Here is a 19,917-nt window from a genome sequence, read left to right on the forward strand (position 1 = left end):
AATTACTTCGCCGTAGCAGAAAGGGGGAAGCATTCCGGCCCCGCATTGAGCATTTCCCCGCCATGTCACTTACAGTACTACAGCCCACGTGCGGACTGCGCGGATAGGATATCGTCGAGATGCATCTGCCTCACCCAGACCTGGACATGTTGCCATTTGTTGCAAAATGTTATGACCCCTACCCAAAATGCTGCTCGATGCCAGCCATGGCAAAGCTCACCGTCGGTGTCATGGACTGACGAGAATCTGTCGAACAACCGTCGCAGTGTAAGTGGGTCGTTCAAATCCATACGTCTCGTCCTAATTCGGGCTAATGAGACCCGATGCTGTGGCTACAGACAATTTCTCCTGTTCGTGTCGATTTTTGTGTTCGCATGCGGTTATGTGAGTGCCATCGACCGATCCGGCGCACTGCTCAGCATGCCCGCTCAAGAACCGCTCGACAGCCATACCGAGCCCGCACCAGATGATCACAAGGAAGAGGAAGTGCAAGAGCCTGAGAAAGAGCAGACGGGATATTCTACCTATAGTTATACGACTCTACCAGGTTACTTCCTGCAAGATGACGCGGACACGACACCGGAGACCTTCGAGTTTATGAAAACGGACTTCGGCCTGGTCCAACGATCCTACGATTCGGACGAGGACTTGCCAGACCGCGGGCAGGGCTTGACGGCATGGCAACGTTTCGAGCACTACATCCGCTCTCTCAACCAGGCCGCGGAGCAAAAGCGACATAACGACGAGCCCCATACGCAGTATAAACTGCTCTTCCTTGGCCGCCATGGCAATGGCTACCACAACATCGCAGAACGGTATTATGGTAGCGAAGCGTGGGACTGCCACTTTTCCGCATTGGACGGCGACCCGGACGGTGTGATGATCTGGGCGGACGCACACCTATCCAGAGAAGGACGCCGACAAGCCTCGGAAGTACACACATTCTGGGAATCACAGCTCACCCAGCAGAAAATGAGCTTGCCCCAAGCGTACTTTGTAAGTCCCCTTGATCGCGCCTTAGAGACAGCGGAGATCACATTCCGCGGCCTTCTCGAGTCGGCACCGACAGTCGTGGAACGTCTACGCGAAGGTACCGGGATACACACCTGCGACAGACGCAGCACCGTGTCGTACATACGAGGGCGATATCCAAGCTATGTCACAACGAGGGACCCGCTGTTGACGGAGACGGATGAATTTTGGGATCCGGATCTTCGCGAGCCGAACGATGCATTGGTGCTCAGGTTACGCAAACTGCTCGATTCGATCATGCAGAGCGGGCAAGGTAGTCAGGCCGAACGAATCAGTTTCACGAGCCACTCGGGCGCGATCGGCGCGATGCTACGTGTACTTGGGCACAGGCCCTTCTCGCTGCCTACGGGCGCAGTCATACCTGTTCTCGTCAAAGTTGAGAAGAACGAGGCAGTCCTGCATAAGAGGCATGGTGGAGAGGCCGAAGGCGCGTCGCATCCCAAACTTGCTGAGAGTCATAAGGACGAATACAAGCAAACCCTGGAGCAACTTGAGGGTCCGGGCCACGGCGAAGCAAAGGCGAACGATGCCGACGCCACTCCTCAAGAAGCAGATATCAAACTCGTGAATGATACGATACAAGTCGATAAGTCCACTTGGCAGACCATACCGGCTTGTCCCGCTGATTTGGACCTCGAAAATGTCGGTCGTCAGCGCTGGAATATGGGATTGAAAGAATTTTTGGCTGGGGTGGAGGATGGGTCCTTTCAGCTTGAAGAGGTGGCTTTTCGTGGAAGGCATTGACTGACCTTGACCCTTTGGCGGAGAGGGTGAACTGAGTGGTTTGTTAAAATGACTATAAAAAAAGTGAATACGGCAGGTAAGGATATAATAGAATATAGGTAGGAATGCATATGTGGTACCAGGGTACTCGTGGAAAATTGAGCTCCACTTGTCACCGCCTCTTGAGCCCACCTCGCAAACTCGGTCTCTCCGTAAATTACCATTTCACGTATGAGCACACCAGTCCGGCTGCAGGGTGCTGCGACCCGACCAATACTCCATGGGAAAACCTCCATGAGGCCCTCGGGATCGAGGGGTTGCGAGTGCCATGCATAGTTGAAGAGTCGCTCTTGCAACATCTGGCTGATCACCCGCACACCGACACTGAAGGTCCACCTCCAGGAAGTGCTGCCGACCTACAACACCGTTTCTTCTTCGGACTGCTGCAAAGTTTCCACAGCGCGCTTGGTATAGAATGGGATGCCTCGTGGTTCATTCAAAACCTGCCTGATGGCGAGCAAACTGTCTCTACGAGAGCCTTGGTCGACCGAGCCATTGCCGCCATGCTCTCCACTTGCATCCTGCCAATCCTTCACGATAGCGAACCTGACTTGAGCGGAGACGAGCTGCTAACGAACTTGAAACGCGGGCTTAATGGTTCAAGTGAATATGTCTCGATCGACTTTGACGAGAAGACACAAGATACGAGGCTAGCAGTGACAGCACTGTTGTACGAGTCGGTCCGAGCATTGAATGCTGCCCTGAAGGCGTACCCTCCATTTACACTTGATCTAGACCCCGAGCATTACATTCACAGCACTACCTTCAGGGTTCTCCTAGCGATTGGCATCTTGTACGAGACCCTGAAGGAGATCTACATTTCGTTGTTCTTCTTGTTCGAGACTGAAGAAGGGCTGGTATCAGATGATATCGAAGAGGCGTCACTCAATGCGGAGATATTAATCTCCATTCTACAGACTTCGACAGCGAAAAAGGGATGGTGTTTGGCTCGCACCAGTGGTCTTGAAAAGTCCCTTTCAGCGTGGTACCTCCTGCACCTTCTGCCACAGCCGGAGAACAATATCCATTCGCTTTGTCAACCGAATCAATGCACAGCTCGATATGTCGCACTGCCACCGACTTCTGTAAATTATCACACGAATCACTGCGAGGGCACATGCGATGTTCTTTTCATGCATAATGCGGTAGTGGTGGAAATGCTAGAAGCAGGTGACTTTCCAGTCATCCCAGCCAAAGCGTGTTCAGAGCTCTCCATACCCGTCAGGCAAGCTTCTGGAGCGGAGAGATGGATAGCGATCAGCCATGTCTGGTAGGTCGACCAAGAAGAAATGTTCGTATACCCAGCTTCTGATTTCAAGCCAGGGCACATGGACTCGGCAACCCGCATGCCAACGCCATTCTCCGGTGTAGGTATGACTGGCTCATATCGCAAGCGCAGCGGACACCGAGCGGAGGCGGTTGCCCCGTCTGGTTAGACACACTCTGTGTTCCGGTAGACGAGCGGTACGTTGTACAACGCGGGATGGCCATTACCCAGATGCGTCGAGTGTATGAAGACGCGGCGTTTGTATTGGTCTTGGACAAGAGGCTTATGTCAATCAGTGGCGCTCATATCGTCACATGCCAGCTTGAGCTGTTGATGAGTGATTGGATGCAGAGAATCTGGACTCTGCAAGAAGGGGCCCCTCCTATGCCGGAGAGGGTTTTGGTTGCATTTCAAGATCGTTTGCATACGCTTGAAGAACTCACAAGCTGCCAGTATCTTCACGAATACACGCGCCTCAATGTCGAAGCACGACTCGCTATGGCTCTTTCGCGAGAATTTCAATTCTCGGACGTTGTCTATCGTAAGTCAGCCGAGGACAAGCGAAGAGACGCCAACGAAAACCGTCTGATGGCCCTTGTCCAGGCAATGAGTCATCGCAGCACCAGCCAGCTTCGTGACGAAGCCATAGTTTTCGCCACCCTGTTGGGCTTGCCATTCGGTTTGCGCTCACAGATGCCAACCATGGAAACAATTTACAACTTTTTGACCATGATTCCTGGTGAAATCATCTTCAGACCTGGTCCGCGTTGCTCAATGCCACATCTGGGCAGTTTACCCTCGTCCTTCCTGGCCCAAAACCAGGATCGCGGTATCGAGTTTGCAGGGTCAACAGAAAGCAAAAGGACCAGATGGGCCCATCTGAACAAGGACGGCGTCGTCCTCAAACGACCGAGCCTGAAGTTGCAAGGGCCTCAACATATAACAGTCGGTACCCAGATCATGGTCTCGTACGAGGATCACTCGTTATGTGTAGTGCCAACTTCCTGGACTACTCACGAGCCTGGCTCTTGCCTTCCGGTGACTGATATTATAATGAGCCGGGCGGTCTATTTGACCATACCGCGGCTCAGGTATCAGGACTTTGACGCTGTCCTGGTGCATGTGAACAAAGACAACGATGAACAGCTTGAAGCGACGTACATTGGCACTGCGATCATGAAGCGAGTCACTGGCGCAAAAGCTACTGCGGCGACTGTTGTCCAGGCTGAATTCAGGGACTTCGTACCCTGGTGCTTGACATGAGGAAAAGGGGTCTCTCGATCCGAAGCCGACCCGGAGTCGCAAACTCAACGTCGATTTAGTTCGCCACAGCCACGCACCAAACCTGCCTTTACGCGCGTTCTTCCTTTTGCACTGACTGTGAGGCTTGCGGAATTACAACAGCGAACATCAACATGAGGTCAAGGACTCGGTAGTTGCCTTGAGGTGCTTTCAGAGTTTGCGTGTTCGTATCTTTGTTGACATGGATGTGATTTTACGGAGGACTTGTCATTGCTCAAGGGCCGTAGGGGCCCGTCAGACTATATACCTATCCGGAGGTCGTACATCGTGTACGACATCCTCCTGAGTCAGTTGACGGTCTTCAACCGTCTTTACATCCCTTGGCATCTCTGATGCGCTGAATAATCACATGGAGATCGGAGAATTTAACAAGCCGGAAGCGAGGACGGCGTTTCCGTTCGGAACACATATCCATTCACCCTTGCACTTTTCTCCGAGTCCTGCATTACCTCTGGTGCTATTGGAACTTGCCTCTGGCATTTCCCCTGAGATGGAGACCGCAGGATTCGTCGACCACGAGTACGAACGATGAGGATCACCGACAACTTCGTGCGGAACATATGTCCGTCCATACGAAAATTGACGTATACCCCTGTCCGATTCATGTAATGCACGCAGTCATTGTTTATTGAGGACCAGACATTATGAGGTCATGAAGTCAGATGATGAGTATCCTATACTGACCAATATTAAAGGGCGATGTTCATGATATAGACATATATTATACATCGGAAAGAGTCACTTTCTGTGAGAATCAACTTGTTTTACCTCCGATATCTCAGCCTGCTTGTCAGAAGGAACTCAAATTTTCGCAACGCCGCACCACCAGCATGGACAAAATCCTCCAGACAGGCCTGTCCGCGGGCATGTCCGCTACAGAAGGAATTCACTCTTCGAAACCACCCAATGTCCCAGCAGACCATGATGGTCTGAAGTTTCTTCTCCCAGACTCGTTCGTGCCGTCGGCAGAAACCCGTCTGACATTCAAGGGGAAGGGTGGCAACGATGTTGAAGTCCCCACCATCTTCTGGGGCGCCTGGTCCTGGGGCGACCCAAGTACGTGGCACTGGAAAGACGAAGAAATCCACGGCGTGCGCGCGGCATGGAAGAAATGTCTCGAAGGGGGCATGACGTTTATCGACACTGCCCAAGCCTACGGCGATGGCAGGAGCGAGGAAATCACAGGCGATCTCATCCGTAACCATAGTGGAGGCGTGCCTCGTGAGAAGATCCAAGTTCAGACGAAGTGGCTGGCCAACGTTACAGACGGCAAACTGGGAAACATCCTCCATCCCATCGACGCTCCATTGAAAGCCCTCAAGAAATCCCTCGACAGGATGAAACTGGACTACATCGACTGCTACTTGGTCCACGGGCACGTGCACGTGTCGTCCATCAGTCAGGTCGCTAAGGGCCTGGCCAAGTGCGTCGACGAAGGGCTCACTAAGACCGTCGGCGTCGCCAACTACTCTGTCGAGGACATGCTGGAGATGAAGGACGCGCTGGCAAAGTACAACATCCCGCTCGCCACGAATCAATGCGAGTACTCGATCCTGCGCCGCCTGCCGGAAACAGAAGGCATGCTTGATGCATGCAGACAGCATGGGATCGTGTTCCAGTCGTACTCGTCACTGGCCCAGGGCCGCTTGACGGGTAAGTACACCAAAGACCACCCACCGCCAAAGACCTACCGGTTCTCCTCGTATCCGATGGAGTACATCGAGCCGTTGCACAATGTCATGAGACAGATTGCCCAGCGTAGGGGCGTGAGCATGTCCGCTGTGGCGCTGAATTACAACATTTCCAAGGGTGTGGTGCCGACTGTGGGTATCAGGAAGGAAGAGCAGGCTGTGGAGGATATGCAGGCTTTGGGCTGGAGATTGACCCGTGAGGAGGTTGCTGAGTTGGATAAGAATGGTTACGAAGGGAAGTCGACGAAGTTGTGGCAGCAGGGATAGTTTTCCTGTACCCATCGATGTAAGCCTTAGCGTGTGGTCATGTGTGTTAGTGACATATTGTCCCGAGAACCTGTCTGTCTAAAATCTGGTGTAGCAGAAGATATATGTCAGGATGGTGAGCTCGTTCTGATGCACTAGGTACTTTTATTCGACTTGATGATTCCAAGACAATAACTTTGTAAGTTCCTGGGGCAGGGCCGGAAGGCGGTCGGTCAGGCTGTTAATTTAATAAGCATTACTAGCGCCTGCAGTGGCTGCAGCGCCGAGCCTTCGGGAGACAGCAGGGCGGATCGTTGCTACCTGATCACCACCACGTCGATTGACTTACCACTCCGGCCCAACTGCCATCATATTTCATTGTTTCTGCTGACAACATCACGCGACAGTACTTGCAGCAGCTCAGCAGTGCCAGATGCATGTTATGTAGTTTGCACTCTAGTAAGACCCAATCTCCCTTCATCGGCAGGAACAGAAGTAGATAAAAGACTACGATCAGGCTGAACAACAACGCACTTCGCCTATTCTTACCCCGGGTTCGCCCATGACAGAGATGGCGTAGGCGCTATCGAAAGTCATGCAGCTAAAGGACTCAATCACAGCACCATCCGTTCACCGAAGAAAGCTGAAAGATTCGAGGCTACGTGCCAGTCACGCACAACATCTGCGCAGAAATCCAACTCCTCACGATGACTGGCCTTCGCTTCCATCCACGCGAACGAACTACAGCTTGCTCGATCGACGAGCCGGATTTAGGCCATGCTCGATCGAGGCTAGAAACATTCATAGGGCTTCTCGCGGTCGCCTGGACATCGAATGTTCTTCGATGCGGCTGAAACTTGCATGACTGGACACTTCTCCTTCCGGAAAGGGAAAAGATGCGACGCCCAAGCTTTCCCGCTTCCCCATGTTCATGAGCTTGAACTTTCCGGACTGGCTATGAATATCCTAGTACGCGCCATGGTGGCGTACGACTAACCAACATGGAAGGCTCCGGCGCTCAACGCGATAAGGTGCTTCTTCATCGCATAAAAGGGTAGTATGTTGCCTCACAATCATAGCCCAACCTCCTTGGTCTGCTACCTAGTCTCACCATTTCTGGCCTTCTTCGGACGCTCTGAACACACCATGGACCTTGACGATCGTAGAAGGCCTGAGGATCGGCCAAGGCAAAAGCAATCACGACATATCTACGATGAGCTTCAACAGGACGAGATACGTGTCCTGAGGCTGATCTCTGGGAGTACACCTGATAAAGAGATCGATTGTGAATTGATCACAACCACGCTAAGTGGCAATCAAGACGAGTTGATCGCAGATCCGCAACAGAATGGAAGAGTCAATGATCCTGATGTTGTTGAGGTTCATGCCACTGCGTCATCGCAGTCAGCAGCAGACAGCGACAGACGCACTGCGTTTCGCGAGCACATCTCCTATGAAGCAGTATCCTGGAGCTGGGGTCGCGATCCGGCCACAACATCAATCAGGGTCCAGAAAAATGGTGTAGCTTATGACTTCTCCGTGTCCAAACATCTGGTGGAAGCCATGAAAGCTTTACGGCTCAGAAAAAAGGACAGGTACCTTTGGATTGATGCTATCTGCATCAATCAGAGCAACCTAGAAGAGCGAAATTCTCAAGTGCCAAAAATGGACCGTATATACGGGCAGGCCACCAATGTCTGCATCTGGGTAGGAGCCGCTGACGAACACAGCGACAAAGCCATCGATTTCATCTCGAAGAGATTGCTCGATATTTGGCGATTTGACGAACTTTGTAAGGACGAAACACAAACGTCGTCTTGGAAGGCTCTGCTTCACTTGATGCGTCGAGACTGGTTCAGTCGTAGATGGGTTGTGCAAGAGATTGCTCTAGCCAAGAAGGGACGATTGTATTGCGGAACGAAAGACATCGATTGGCAGGAATTTGCTGACGCAGTTTCTTTGTTTGTCCATGTGGAAACGGCGACTCACCTCCTCACCGACGTGATGAAAAGAGACCAACTCATGGGAAATATGCCAGATTATTTTGGAGACGTCCATGCCCTTGGTGCAGCGCTCCTGGTTGATGCGACAAGGAATTTGTTCCGCAAGACAAGCGACGGGGCACGTCACTCGCTTCTCAGTCTTGAATACCTGATATCCAAATATTCAGTATTCCAGGCTTCGCAGCCTCGTGATACGATTTATGCATTCCTCTCAATAGCGAGAGATACCAAGGCACGCACCGCCCCAGCAGAGATGGCCATCGTACATGACCCAGATATTCAACGCATTCAAGCCAAGTTGGAAAAGCTGCAACATGTACGACATGTCATGAAGAATTGGGGGCGACGGATGAGCGAGATGGAGGAGTACGAAGTCAATTACGCGTTACCGGTTGAAGCGGTGTATCGTGATTTCGTCAAGTTCTCCATCGAGAAGTCCATGAAGACAGATCCAATAAGACCCCTGGACATTATCTGTCGCCCTTGGGCACCACCTGTACGCCATGGTGACGATAGTGCAGGTATAGCCTATCAGGGTCCGAATGATGAAGCTCAGTTTCGCGGGAGGATTTCAACTTCCGACGACCCCAAACGGCCTTTGCCATCCTGGATGCGCGACTTAGACCAAGCAGCATTTTCTATGATTCTCACGCCAGGTTACGGGCCGCATATGGAGCGCAGAAACGCAGATCCTCTGGTAGGCTTACCAACTGTTGGAGGAAGAAATTACAGCGCAGCTGGTACACGCATGCTGAATCTTGCAAAACTGCGCTTCAGACCCCGGCACTTCGCGATGCAGGTGGAGGGTTTCATTCTCGATGAGGTTGGCGAAATGGCCGGACATTCTATGATGGGGGCCATCCCGGAGGAATGGCCGCAATTTGGAGGATGGGGGAAAAGGGCTGACCATGTCCCTGAAGCCTTCTGGAGAACGCTTGTCGCTGACCGTGGGCCACATGGGCAGAATCCGCCCACATTCTATCCCCGCGCTTGCGAGGAAGCCCTTCAGCATGTCCTCAATAATGACATCCCATTAAACACGCAACATATCATCAACCATGGACGATGCACCATAGTTGCTGAATTTCTGCGCAGAGTTCAAGCGGTCATCTGGAACAGGAGGCTCATGCATACAAAGTATGGCAAGCATCTTGGCCTGATACCTAAGAAAGCCAAGAAGGATGATCTCGTCTGCATTTTCTATGGTTGCAGCGTGCCAGTCCTTTTGAGAAGGCAAGAAAAGACCAATGGTGATGTCGCTCAGGACTTTGAACAAGATGTGGAAATGTCTGCCAACCTCATCAAGAAGAATTGGAAGAGGAGGCGTCACCTGAAAGAGCTGGTCAAGGCAACGGAAAAAGCTGATGCGGCATCCTCGAACCCCAGCCAACTCCCAAATGATTCTTTACCAAATGGCCTTGATGAAGTTCTGCATGACCAATCTGACCAATCCTTTCGGAAACGGAATCGCAAAGGCAAGTCCATGTTCATAACGATGACTACGAGCCATGTACAGACATTGTGGTCGTACATGCAGTCGCTGTGGCTCATCGTGGCCACTATCTATGCCGGCCTTTGGTACAATGTCCATTTTACTGGCAAGCAGGGCGACCTGTCCTCGTGGAGACATTTCAGTGATCAAACAGGCAATTTGGGTCTGCAGGAAGGGCACGCTCTGAGTATCTTTGCCTGCTTCCATCTGGGCGTATACTTGGTTGTTGTCTCACTGGCAGAGAAACTTTCCAATCACGCCTTGCGCCTGACCTGCGTCCGGAGGATCCTGATCAACATTGATACGTCCGACCCATCTCCTGCTGTTGAGTCCCGAGACGACCACCCTGCAGGTGCGTCGACTGTCGCAGTCAAGGGAGGAGTACGCCACGTCCGGGATTCGAAGAAGTTCGATGCCCTGCGTTTGCCCGTTCCGAGCAAGGAGTGGTCAGACTATGTAAAGAAGGCTATAAAGGAAAAAGAATTTACGCTGCCCTGGTCATCTGAAGAGAACCACAGATTCGACAGAGACACAATAGTTGCCGAAGCCCCGGAGTGGCAGAGGGAATACTACACTCTGATTGGGGAATGCTACGTCCATCTAATGATGGACGGCGAGGCCATCGTGTGGCAGGCTAAGGATACTCACGATCCTGAGCATGATCGGAGGAAAAAGACCAGAATATTCGAATTACGATGAAATAAAGGTCGACTTGGATATCTTGGCTAAGAAGACCTACATACATAAAGTTACCCTACCCGCTAAAGCTACAAGTCCCTGATTTACTCGACGTCCATACTTCCATTGTCACTCGTCCACTAACTTATTCACCGACCTCGGATAAGGCTACGCTAAACCATATTGAGTGTTATCATTCCGACGACAGACGAGACATTATCTTTGAAAGTGTCTTGGCCATAATTAATCATGACCTTGATGCTGACCTAAGATGACCCCATCTCTCACCAAGTGACGTTGATCAAAAGTTTACACTTGGGGTAGAATAAAGGAGAAGTGCGCTAGTGCTATCAGATGTTGCTGTCATTGCCCAAAAATGGGGGCATTCGAGCTTCGGGCCACAGGCTATGATCCCCGCGGCACATACTAAGTCAGCCTGAGTTGCATGTACGTTGAGCCTTTGAAAGGACCTTTGCCTATTCTTTTCCACTGGACACTCGAAGAACAATCGGCCTTGCTCCGCGGCCGCCAGAGGTCTGTTATCGCATTTTCCAACGGACACCCGACCGATCGGCCAAAATGGGTTCTATCGACGTCGGCGAATATACGGATTTCAGAAGTGTCTCCGTTCGAGGCGTACCATTCTTCACGCCAGAGCAAAGAGTCCCTGTGGGCACTGCTATCTTGAAACCTGAACAAGGTATCACCGAGGACACAATCAGCCCAGCGTTCAAGCCCATTACGATTCGCAGCCTGACGTTTCAGAACCGTATATGGGTTGCCCCAATGTGCATGTATAGTTGTGAGGATGGAATGTTCAGCGATTTCCATGTCGCACATTATGGGCAATGGGCGATGCGCGGAGCTGCTTTGATAACGATCGAGGCGACTGCCGTGACTGAAAGAGTAAGTCTTGGAGCCTGTGGCGAGTTCGATGTCGCCGTTTGTGTCAGCCAGCTAAACCTTGCAACAGGGGAAGAATACTCCTCAAGACGCAGGACTCTGGAAGGACGAACAGATCGAACCACTAAGGAGAATCGTCAATCTGATACATTCTCAATCACAGAAGGTCGGGATTCAGCTACAGCATGCCGGTCGAAAAAGTGGCATCTGCCCCCCTTGGCTAGGCTTGAAACTCGTGCCAGATGAATTTGGGGGTAACCCGGCGAGTGTCCAGGGACCTACTGCCGAACCTTGGAATGAAAACTACGCTACGCCGGCAGCGATGACTGAAGAGGAGATTCTGGAGACTATCGAAGCATATGGTGCGGCTGCAAAACGTGCCATCCAGGCTGGTGTCGATACGATCGCTGTCCACGGCGCGCATGGATACCTGATTCACTCTTTCGCCTCTCCTGCTGTAAGTTACGAAAAGCCTTGCCACCCACCGTTAGTGAAGCTCAAACTAACACCGCGGCACAGACAAACAAGAGGATCGACAAGTGGGGTGGCAGTTTTGAGAACCGCACTCGTTTTGGCATCGAGGTCGTTCGTGCTATCCGAAAGAACATTCCCGCCACTACTCCTTTATTCTGGAAGATCTCCGCAGTGGATTGGTTGCCCAAGGGCGAAGGTTGGGAGCTCGAAGGTACTCTCAGATATGCCCCTATGCTGGCAAAGGAAGGGGTAGACATGCTTGATGTCTCCAGTGGCGGCACCGATCGAAGACAGCAAGTCCAGCTTGGTCAGCAATATCAAGTGCCCTTCGCCACGGCTGTAAGAAACCTCAAGATTCCGGACTTCTACATCGGCGCGGTCGGCTGGATCAGGGACGGAGTTACTGTGCATGATGTAAGTACAATTCGTTAGATGGGGCTTACGTGCGACGGGGAACTAATCAATGCGCGAACAGATTCTTAGCAATGGCAAAGCCGATGTCGTTCAGGTTGCACGAGAATTCCTGCGAGATCCCAATTTCGTGCAAAAGGTTGCAGTCGCCACAGGGACCGAAGTGAGCTGGATCGATCAATACCACAGAGCTCCCAGTAAGTATCTCCCAGAAAGCTTGCTGGCGAAAACGTACTGACGAGACTGGCAGTGACTGGGAAATATGTCGAATCCACTACTACCATTATGACGGATGAAAAAGCATCCGACGACGTTACGAGGACTCACGAGAGTCAGAAAGCCAACAAGATTATTGCTTAGAGACTGACAGGGATCTGTGAATCTGTCCTCAAGGATTTTGTTCACATACGTTGTACATTTATTCTTGCTGCGACAGCATCAAACAGCCCTGCGAGGGCTATTCACCTGATTGATAGCATCTCGGGTCTTCTGGACATTGCCCAAAGCTGTAGCCATGTCAGAGTGTATACACACGCTGAAAGGCCGCCCCTTGAAGCCCAGCTGCACAGTCTTCCCATCGTTGGCAACTGTCTCGTCCTTTTCGGCCATTCGAAGCACGCGCTCGGCACACAACTCCGGCGTGACAGGCTGTGATTTGGCCACCGGCACAAGGTTGCCCTCGCTGTCGTAGTCAATATCGACGTAAACCTCCTCCTGGAATGTAATTCCTAGTTCGTCGCAGATAGCTTGCTGCCTGTCATTCTTGCAAGCATACACGGGGACCTTGAATAGCGCACAAGCCTCCAGCACAGCTCGCATAATCGCTTCGTCTCGTAGCATGTAAAAGTAGAGTTCGCCATGAGGTTTGATATGGGTCAACTCTAGGCCCTCAGACTTGAGAATGCCTTGCAACGCACCGACTTGATAGAGGATCATGGCATAGAGGTCGCTGGGGTTCACTTCCATTTTTCGCCTTCCGAAACCCACCAGATCCTGCAATCCGGGGTGTGCGCCGGCTTTGACATTATGTTTCTTGCATAGACGCACTGTGTTGATCATGATGGTTGGGTCGCCAGCATGGAAGCCACAAGCAATATTGGCGGCATCGATGTATTTGACCAGCTCGTCATCAGGGCCCTAGGTTGAATCTTAGTGACCAGCCAGCGACCTGCGAGTCAAAGAACCATACCAGCTTCCACCTCCCGAAACCTTCACCCATGTCCGCGTTGATTTCATATTTTGTGATTAGAGATGCGGCCATTTTGAGGGACGAAAATGACCGTCTTCCAGTGAACGAAGTTGAAGGACGATAGGCTTTGGATCCGGTTATCAATAGGGTACGATAGAACTTAACTTGAGTAGAGGATCCAAAGGATGGCATGATCTACGAGGGAGAAAAGTGATTAACATCCAAGATGCGGAATGTCTTGGTCTGGCCACTGGTCGCAAACATAATGACAAGAGTATATGGTTCAGGTTGGGGTATAATGCCACCGCCCACCGTTGAATGAAGCAATCCACTGGACAATCAGGGTCCGGAAAGATAACGACTACAGTACTCCGTATGTCTAAGGTAACCAAGTCAATTATGTTGTAGACTGACCAGACGAAATCTTGCTCGACCGTAGATCATGCCTGCTGTCACTGTACTTCGCAGTAGACAATCATTAGTAAAGTGACGTAATTGCATAATTTGCGGCTGTGGCGGCTTTTTCCAGCACTTTATTTCATTATCTCGCCGACGTCGCCTTCCAAAGCGACTCTGCGACATCAACATGTAAACCTCAGGAAAGCGGCCCCTCAGCCACGCCGGTAACGGCCCATCAAAATCTGCTTCACTGGACAGGCTGACCGGTCTTCATCATGATTCGCCTCCTTGATATGAGAGCAGACTCCGCCAATCCCATTCCTCCCCCGTGCCGAGTTCCGGATGACACTGGTCATGGACTGGGCGGGGCCGATGCAATGAATTCTGCGCGTTCTTTTGTATTCGCCTCACATTCTCCAGTAACATGGACTTTGAGATGCCGCTCCAGCCTCTAAATCCGAGACTACTGCCATGCATATATCATCCTCGGCCTGTTACCCCCTCCTTTCTTTTATTGACCGATCACGGCAGCTGCATGTCGGACTGTTCTTCTACTAGCATCCTGAGAGACCTATCATGGCACCTAACTTGAACAGGACCCGAACGGCGCCGGCTAATCTCCCACGCCAGCAGTCACGCACACGCGATCCTTTAAGACGAGCACGATCGACTCCGGACGATGGGCTCCACCAACTGTTTTCTCCTCAATTCATGGATGACCACGGTGCTCACCAATATCACGCCGACTCTGTCCCAGACGATCTCAGCGACGCGGCAACCATTCCCGATGAGGATGACGCAGACACAAGTACCACCGCATCTGTAGACGAGGTCAGATTTGGCGTTCGGGACACCAGAGACAGTCGTGATGTGGAAGCCAACCCCCCCGAACTGACCAGGGAGAAATCTGTAAGATCGATCAAGGATCCGAACCTTGTGAGTGCTTGTCCTAGCTAGTGATGGCAAGCAGAAAACTGATTTGACGTCAGGTTACCTGGGAAAGCCCCGAAGACCCGGAGAATCCGAAGAACTGGACTGACAAACAGAAATGGGCAGCAACTCTGATCGTATCCTCCTTTACCTTCATCTCACCAGTGTCCTCATCAATGGTGGCGCCTGACCTGATCAAAATTGGACAAGATCTGGGCATTAATTCTGAGGTTGAAAGATCCTTAACGCTCTCAATCTTTGTGCTCGCCTATGCTATTGGACCACTTTTTCTTGGGCCGCTAAGCGAAATCTACGGTCGGGTCATCGTTCTGCAACTCTCAAACCTCTTCTTCCTTGCTTTCAATATTGGCTGCGGCTTTGCGCAGACACAAGGTCAACTTATTGCTTTTCGCTTCCTCAGCGGCTTAGGTGGAAGCGCTCCGTTAGCTCTCGGTGGTGGACTGCTGAGTGACTGCTGGCGAGCGGATGAACGTGGGAAAGCAATCAGTATTTACAGCCTTGCGCCTCTGCTTGGCCCTGCTGTGGGCCCAATTGCCGGCGGATATATTGCGTTGAAGGTAAGCCCAATCAAATCGATATTGGTAGTAACAAGGAGTAAACTGACCCCAACAGACAACCTGGAGATGGTGCTTCTGGTCAACTTCGATAGTCGACGCCGGTGTTCAAGTCCTGGGCTTGATTTACCTTCGCGAGACGTATGCGCCAAAATTACTGGCGAACAAGGCAGAGAAGCTGCGGCATGAGACAGGCAACCCCGATCTTCATACAGAATGGGAGCATCCCGACAGAACACTGGTCAAAGTCCTCAAGTCAAGTCTAATACGTCCATTTCGAATGCTTGGGACTCAGCCAATCATCCAGGCCCTTGCAATATACATGTAAGCCATATCCCCATCAAAGTCTGTGCTTGATAATAATCTCGGTCAAGGGCGTATTTGTACGGACTAATGTACCTTGTCCTCTCTACCTTTCCAACTGTGTGGACGGATGTCTACCACGAATCGACTGGCATCGGAGGTCTAAATTACATTTCTCTCGGCGTGGGCTTCTTCCTGGGCACCCAAATTTGCGCCCCAATCAATGACCGCATCTATCGTAGACTGAAAAAGCGGAACAACAATGTGGGGAAGCCCGAGTTTCGTGTTCCTTTGATGGTTCCAGGAGCCGCCCTCGTACCTATTGGGTTGTTCATTTACGGTTGGAGCGCCTACGAAGCAACGCATTGGATCGTGCCCAATATTGGAGCTGCCATATTCGCAGCTGGGACAATCATGGGGTTTCAGTGTACCCAGACGTACATTGTGGACGCATACTCTCGATTTGCCGCCTCCGCTGTGGCTTCCGCTGTCGTGCTGAGAAGTTTAGCAGGGTTTGGCTTGTAAGTTGAACGCTCTTCTCCATGGAGCACCATTTGGACTGACACAATGTACCAAACAGTCCTCTTTTTGCGCCGTACATGTACTCCGCGCTTGGGCTCAACTGGGGAAACTCCATGCTAGGGTTCATTGCCATTGGCCTTGGGGTTCCAGCCCCGTTGCTTCTGTGGAAGTATGGACAGACATTGCGCGAAAAGAGTACATTTGCCGCAGGATAGAGGCCAAGAAGACCGACACAATCGCAAATCCCGTTAGCAAGTGACTTCACCAATGATGAAAGAAAACATCATGTCCATGATGCGGCCAGCCGACAGAATTACGCGTCCACTTCCTCCGGCATAGGTTGAAACCCAACGATGCAGAAATTGCAAGTAATTCGGTCAAGCGGTCTGGAGGATTTTCCAATATCTTCCTGGAGGCTGGATCTGATGCCGACAATCCGTATCACGTGGAAGAGTCATGACGGAATTCTGTCCAGCCTTGTGGTTCTCCCTTCTGGATATTTGATCCGGTACGCCACGGCTTCCACTTCTTCACTTCTCACACGAGCACGGTTGACAAACGGTAACAGAAGGGTGTGGGGCTTTTTTGTGAACCCATCTCCCCTGGACAGACCTGGACATCAGACCGGAAGTACCTTGGGAGCATGGCGACCTACAACTAAAAAGATGGTACTGAAGTGAACATGGTACTGACGGACGTCCGTCTGTCCACCAACAGCCTCGCGCCACCTATGAAGTGATGTACCTTTGGTAGCACAACATGGGGCACCATGGTATCCGGGTTTCATCCTTGAATTAAGCATTGCGGCTGATGTAATATGCTAATCCAGGCCGGCTGCCACGCTTGCGGGACGATCATTGCAAGGTTCTGCCACCTGGTACGATCTCCTCGGACTCCCCAATACATAACTCTGAAATTTGGGAACACGGAATAACGGCTTCGTTACGGTTTGTTCAGGGCCAATCCGACAATGCGACGGCTTGAACATCCGAAACGATACCTGTTGCATTAGGCCTACAGCAAGCCTAGCAAAAGAAATCTTACCGCCATATCATGCGCGACAGTTCTTCGTCCCCGGCCCTGGTCATGACGTCCAGAGTATCTTTTACGGTGCAGATATTGAGATGAACGTCATTGTTTCATGACATGCCGTTTTTCCGGGGGAAGCAATGACCACATGGGTAACGACCAACATATATCAACATCACTAACCTGCATCTTGAGCAAGGGAATATTTCTGAACCTGATTCAACCGCCTAATTTGCAACCCCGGACTATCCTTCTCACGAAACAAAGGAACGTCCGGCACGATGGAGTCGAACCTCGTGAGGCGCAATGGCGCCCTGACCGTCAACACAATGACACAGAACAACCAGTCTGTCGCCATCCACCAAACAGTACGTGGTTCTGACTGGTACTTCACGGTGTGCGCCGTGATGGGTACCACCAGTCTCGCCATTCTCGCGCTCAGCAGAATGAAGCCTCGAACCGATCGGATTTTCTTCTACCTGACCAGTGGTCTGTGTATGGTCGCTTGCATTGCCTATTTCACCATGGGCGCCAATCTCGGATGGACTCCTATCGACGTCGAGTGGATGCGCAGTGATCATCTCGTCCACGGTGTCAACAGACAGGTCTTCTACGCCAGATACGTCGATTGGTTTATCACCACCCCGATGCTGCTGATGGATCTGCTGTTGACCGCCGGCATGCCGTGGCCCACCATTCTTTGGATCATCCTCCTCGACGAGATCATGATTGTGACTGGCCTGATTGGTGCCCTGGTCAAATCCCGCTACAAATGGGGATTCTACGCTTTCGGCTGTGCCGCCATGTTCTACATCATGTGGGAACTCGCCTTCCCGGCCCGTAAACACGCCAAGGTTCTGGGCAAGGACGTCCATCGCTCGTTTGTCCTCTGCGGTGTTCTTACGCTCGTCGTCTGGTTTTGCTACCCTATCTGCTGGGGCCTAGCCGAAGGTGGCAACGTCATCTCTCCCGACAGCGAGTCTGTCTTCTACGGTGTTCTCGATGTCCTTGCCAAACCGGGTTTCTCCATCGCCCTGATCGCCACCCATTGGAATATTGACCCTGGCCGATTGGGTCTCCGCATCAAAGAGTATGGCGACTCGGCTTTCGACCCTGCTGCCCGCGAGAAGGTCAATATCCCCGGTCAAGACGCCCCGACCCACCAATCGCAAGAGCTTAACAATGTTGGACACAACAACAATACTACCAATGGCAATAACAGCAACAATGACTACAGCGCCACCAGCACTGGTGTCGGTGCTCACAATATTGGAGTCAACAGCAGAGAGGCTCACGTTGGAACTCACTATAACGGCACCGCACCTGTGTACGACAGGGTCGCCGACGTCTAAGCGCTACACCGTTGGAAAGTGTGTTTGTCGACAGAGGACTCAGCTCAGCATAGAGCGCTGCAAACCTCTCCCCTCAAACCAGGGATTTGTCCAGTGACCTTAGTGCAGTCCCATGTTGCTTTCAACCTCACTACAATCCAAGCGCCGTACAGGGTCGCGCTGTCTGCTATGTGGCACCTATCTACGACATGAGTTATAGTCCACCCGGTATGTATCAGATTACTTTATCACCAATACCCTTTAACGGCTTCTCACGGTTCCACACAAGCCGTGGATTGTGTCTCTTGCTTGCGCAAAAGCCATCAGTAACGGCCGATCATGAAAGTCGAGCATTAATACCCCCCTGTATCATGATGCGCTGGTATTTGAAGGGATCACTGGTGGTGGCATGGTTGTTCTAGGACGATTATAGAAATATTCATCGTTCATGATACTCATTCTACCTCAACAGTGGTTTTTTTCACGAAAGAATGCTATCATTGATACTCAAACATATATATTCTTCGTTCTGACTGCTGATTGTACTCCATTGCGGTACATAATATCGTCGAGTAGCACAAGTAAATCCCTCTCGACCGGATGAGACATGTAGTACCATTGATACCACTCGTCGAGTTCGGCCTGGTGATCAGAGCATCGCTCCACCCTCCTCTTCCGGCTTCCTCTTTATCGTGTGTCTGTATTCTTGTCATCCACGGCGTGGCGCCTGGAGTCTTTTTGGCGACCTAAGTTTCGCGGAGTCGAATGATTGGATCTTAAACTGGCAAAGGGCGCGTTGAATTTATCACAGCTTTTTGATCAGTGACAGGCGATGGTACCTCGGTTTATTTCTGGGGTTTTATGATGGCGGAGGGGCCTCGGCATTCATGTACGATGAAGCGGGACACCGACAAATTCGAGTGCGTGGTTATGAGTGCTTTCGCTCGTTTGGGTGCGTCCAAGATCGAGGAAGTTAAGGTGATGGACGACCTGTGCCTGAAACGCCGGGTGATATTGTGCTCTCTTTGACGCAGGCTGGAGGCACTGCACCTCTGTGAGCATATGCAGCATGTGTGAATGTCCTGCCTGTCAGGGGCTCATGCTGACAGAAAGAGCCGGATCAAGGAAGAACCCAACATCTTGTCACCAGATTTTGTCGACGTCCGGAGAACCTGCCGACTGCTGCTGTTAAAATACAGGGCCGAGGTCAACAACGGCCTCGGCCCAGTCGCGGATGGCTTGATGACTTCAGGGAGGTTATCATGCTCGAATGAGGATGCTCGAATGAGGATGCTCGAATGAGGATGCTCGAATGAGGATGCTCGAATGAGGATGCTCGAATGAGGATGCTCGAATG

The 19,917-nt window shown here is 51.5% G+C and overlaps 8 protein-coding genes across 8 annotated transcripts; 7 read left to right on the forward strand and 1 right to left on the reverse strand.

Annotated features, from left to right (window-relative positions):
* The first annotated feature begins 22 nt into the window (after positions 1 to 22).
* EDD37DRAFT_668494 (histidine phosphatase superfamily) lies at positions 23 to 1,984 on the forward strand. Its single transcript, XM_062819327.1, has 2 exons — positions 23 to 267; positions 339 to 1,984. The coding sequence occupies exons 1-2, from the start codon at positions 188 to 190 to the stop codon at positions 1,774 to 1,776; spliced, it is 1,518 nt and encodes a 505-aa protein (XP_062666661.1). The 5' UTR covers positions 23 to 187; the 3' UTR covers positions 1,777 to 1,984.
* Positions 1,741 to 4,755, forward strand: EDD37DRAFT_132307 (uncharacterized protein). Its single transcript, XM_062809443.1, has 2 exons — positions 1,741 to 3,085; positions 3,139 to 4,755. The coding sequence occupies exons 1-2, from the start codon at positions 1,881 to 1,883 to the stop codon at positions 4,343 to 4,345; spliced, it is 2,412 nt and encodes an 803-aa protein (XP_062666662.1). The 5' UTR covers positions 1,741 to 1,880; the 3' UTR covers positions 4,346 to 4,755.
* A 34-nt stretch (positions 4,756 to 4,789) lies between these two features.
* Positions 4,790 to 6,520, forward strand: EDD37DRAFT_638940 (aldo-keto reductase). The gene has a single exon (XM_062817128.1). It carries the CDS (start codon positions 5,215 to 5,217, stop codon positions 6,340 to 6,342), a length of 1,128 nt encoding a protein of 375 aa, XP_062666663.1. The 5' UTR covers positions 4,790 to 5,214; the 3' UTR covers positions 6,343 to 6,520.
* Positions 6,521 to 7,467: 947 nt separating this feature from the next.
* On the forward strand, positions 7,468 to 10,515 carry EDD37DRAFT_668497 (heterokaryon incompatibility protein-domain-containing protein; the record flags this gene model as incomplete). The annotated part of the gene is made up of 1 exon (XM_062819328.1): positions 7,468 to 10,515. The coding sequence occupies one exon, from the start codon at positions 7,468 to 7,470 to the stop codon at positions 10,513 to 10,515; it is 3,048 nt and encodes a 1,015-aa protein (XP_062666664.1).
* Positions 10,516 to 10,579: 64 nt separating this feature from the next.
* Positions 10,580 to 12,681, forward strand: EDD37DRAFT_132345 (uncharacterized protein). Its single transcript, XM_062809444.1, has 5 exons — positions 10,580 to 11,400; positions 11,468 to 11,854; positions 11,917 to 12,285; positions 12,347 to 12,479; positions 12,533 to 12,681. The coding sequence occupies exons 1-5, from the start codon at positions 11,074 to 11,076 to the stop codon at positions 12,640 to 12,642; spliced, it is 1,326 nt and encodes a 441-aa protein (XP_062666665.1). The 5' UTR covers positions 10,580 to 11,073; the 3' UTR covers positions 12,643 to 12,681.
* A 39-nt stretch (positions 12,682 to 12,720) lies between these two features.
* Positions 12,721 to 13,543, reverse strand: EDD37DRAFT_653097 (LamB/YcsF family protein; the record flags this gene model as incomplete). The annotated part of the gene is made up of 2 exons (XM_062818519.1): positions 12,721 to 13,419; positions 13,472 to 13,543. 2 exons carry the CDS (start codon positions 13,541 to 13,543, stop codon positions 12,721 to 12,723), a joined length of 771 nt encoding a protein of 256 aa, XP_062666666.1.
* Positions 13,544 to 14,012: 469 nt separating this feature from the next.
* On the forward strand, positions 14,013 to 16,199 carry EDD37DRAFT_638948 (major facilitator superfamily domain-containing protein). Its single transcript, XM_062817129.1, has 3 exons — positions 14,013 to 14,806; positions 14,860 to 15,378; positions 15,434 to 16,199. Exons 1-3 carry the CDS (start codon positions 14,447 to 14,449, stop codon positions 15,701 to 15,703), a joined length of 1,149 nt encoding a protein of 382 aa, XP_062666667.1. The 5' UTR covers positions 14,013 to 14,446; the 3' UTR covers positions 15,704 to 16,199.
* An 838-nt stretch (positions 16,200 to 17,037) lies between these two features.
* Positions 17,038 to 18,675, forward strand: EDD37DRAFT_132479 (bacteriorhodopsin). Its single transcript, XM_062809445.1, has 2 exons — positions 17,038 to 17,077; positions 17,158 to 18,675. The coding sequence occupies exon 2, from the start codon at positions 17,511 to 17,513 to the stop codon at positions 18,579 to 18,581; it is 1,071 nt and encodes a 356-aa protein (XP_062666668.1). The 5' UTR covers positions 17,038 to 17,077; positions 17,158 to 17,510; the 3' UTR covers positions 18,582 to 18,675.
* The last annotated feature ends 1,242 nt before the right edge of the window (positions 18,676 to 19,917 follow it).

Source organism: Exophiala viscosa, assembly GCF_022695815.1.
Source record: "Exophiala viscosa unplaced genomic scaffold EDD37scaffold_11, whole genome shotgun sequence".
In the NCBI taxonomy this organism is placed as follows: domain Eukaryota; kingdom Fungi; phylum Ascomycota; class Eurotiomycetes; order Chaetothyriales; family Herpotrichiellaceae; genus Exophiala; species Exophiala viscosa.

What these genes read in the sequence shown, in the direction of transcription:
- EDD37DRAFT_668494 (XM_062819327.1), top strand. Translation starts at nt 188, where the DNA reads ATGCTGCTCGATGCCAGCCATGGCAAAGCTCACCGTCGGTGTCATGGA. An exon ending in TGTCGAACAACCGTCGCAGT is followed by an intron (nt 268 to 338) that starts GTAAGTGGGTCG and finishes CTGTGGCTACAG; the next exon opens with ACAATTTCTCCTGTTCGTGT.
- EDD37DRAFT_132307 (XM_062809443.1), top strand. Translation starts at nt 1,881, where the DNA reads ATGCATATGTGGTACCAGGGTACTCGTGGAAAATTGAGCTCCACTTGT. An exon ending in ATAGCGATCAGCCATGTCTG is followed by an intron (nt 3,086 to 3,138) that starts GTAGGTCGACCA and finishes ATTTCAAGCCAG; the next exon opens with GGCACATGGACTCGGCAACC.
- EDD37DRAFT_638940 (XM_062817128.1), top strand. Translation starts at nt 5,215, where the DNA reads ATGGACAAAATCCTCCAGACAGGCCTGTCCGCGGGCATGTCCGCTACA.
- EDD37DRAFT_132345 (XM_062809444.1), top strand. Translation starts at nt 11,074, where the DNA reads ATGGGTTCTATCGACGTCGGCGAATATACGGATTTCAGAAGTGTCTCC. An exon ending in ACTCTTTCGCCTCTCCTGCT is followed by an intron (nt 11,855 to 11,916) that starts GTAAGTTACGAA and finishes ACCGCGGCACAG; the next exon opens with ACAAACAAGAGGATCGACAA. An exon ending in ACGGAGTTACTGTGCATGAT is followed by an intron (nt 12,286 to 12,346) that starts GTAAGTACAATT and finishes ATGCGCGAACAG; the next exon opens with ATTCTTAGCAATGGCAAAGC.
- EDD37DRAFT_638948 (XM_062817129.1), top strand. Translation starts at nt 14,447, where the DNA reads ATGGCACCTAACTTGAACAGGACCCGAACGGCGCCGGCTAATCTCCCA. An exon ending in CGATCAAGGATCCGAACCTT is followed by an intron (nt 14,807 to 14,859) that starts GTGAGTGCTTGT and finishes ATTTGACGTCAG; the next exon opens with GTTACCTGGGAAAGCCCCGA. An exon ending in GCGGATATATTGCGTTGAAG is followed by an intron (nt 15,379 to 15,433) that starts GTAAGCCCAATC and finishes TGACCCCAACAG; the next exon opens with ACAACCTGGAGATGGTGCTT.
- EDD37DRAFT_132479 (XM_062809445.1), top strand. Translation starts at nt 17,511, where the DNA reads ATGGAGTCGAACCTCGTGAGGCGCAATGGCGCCCTGACCGTCAACACA.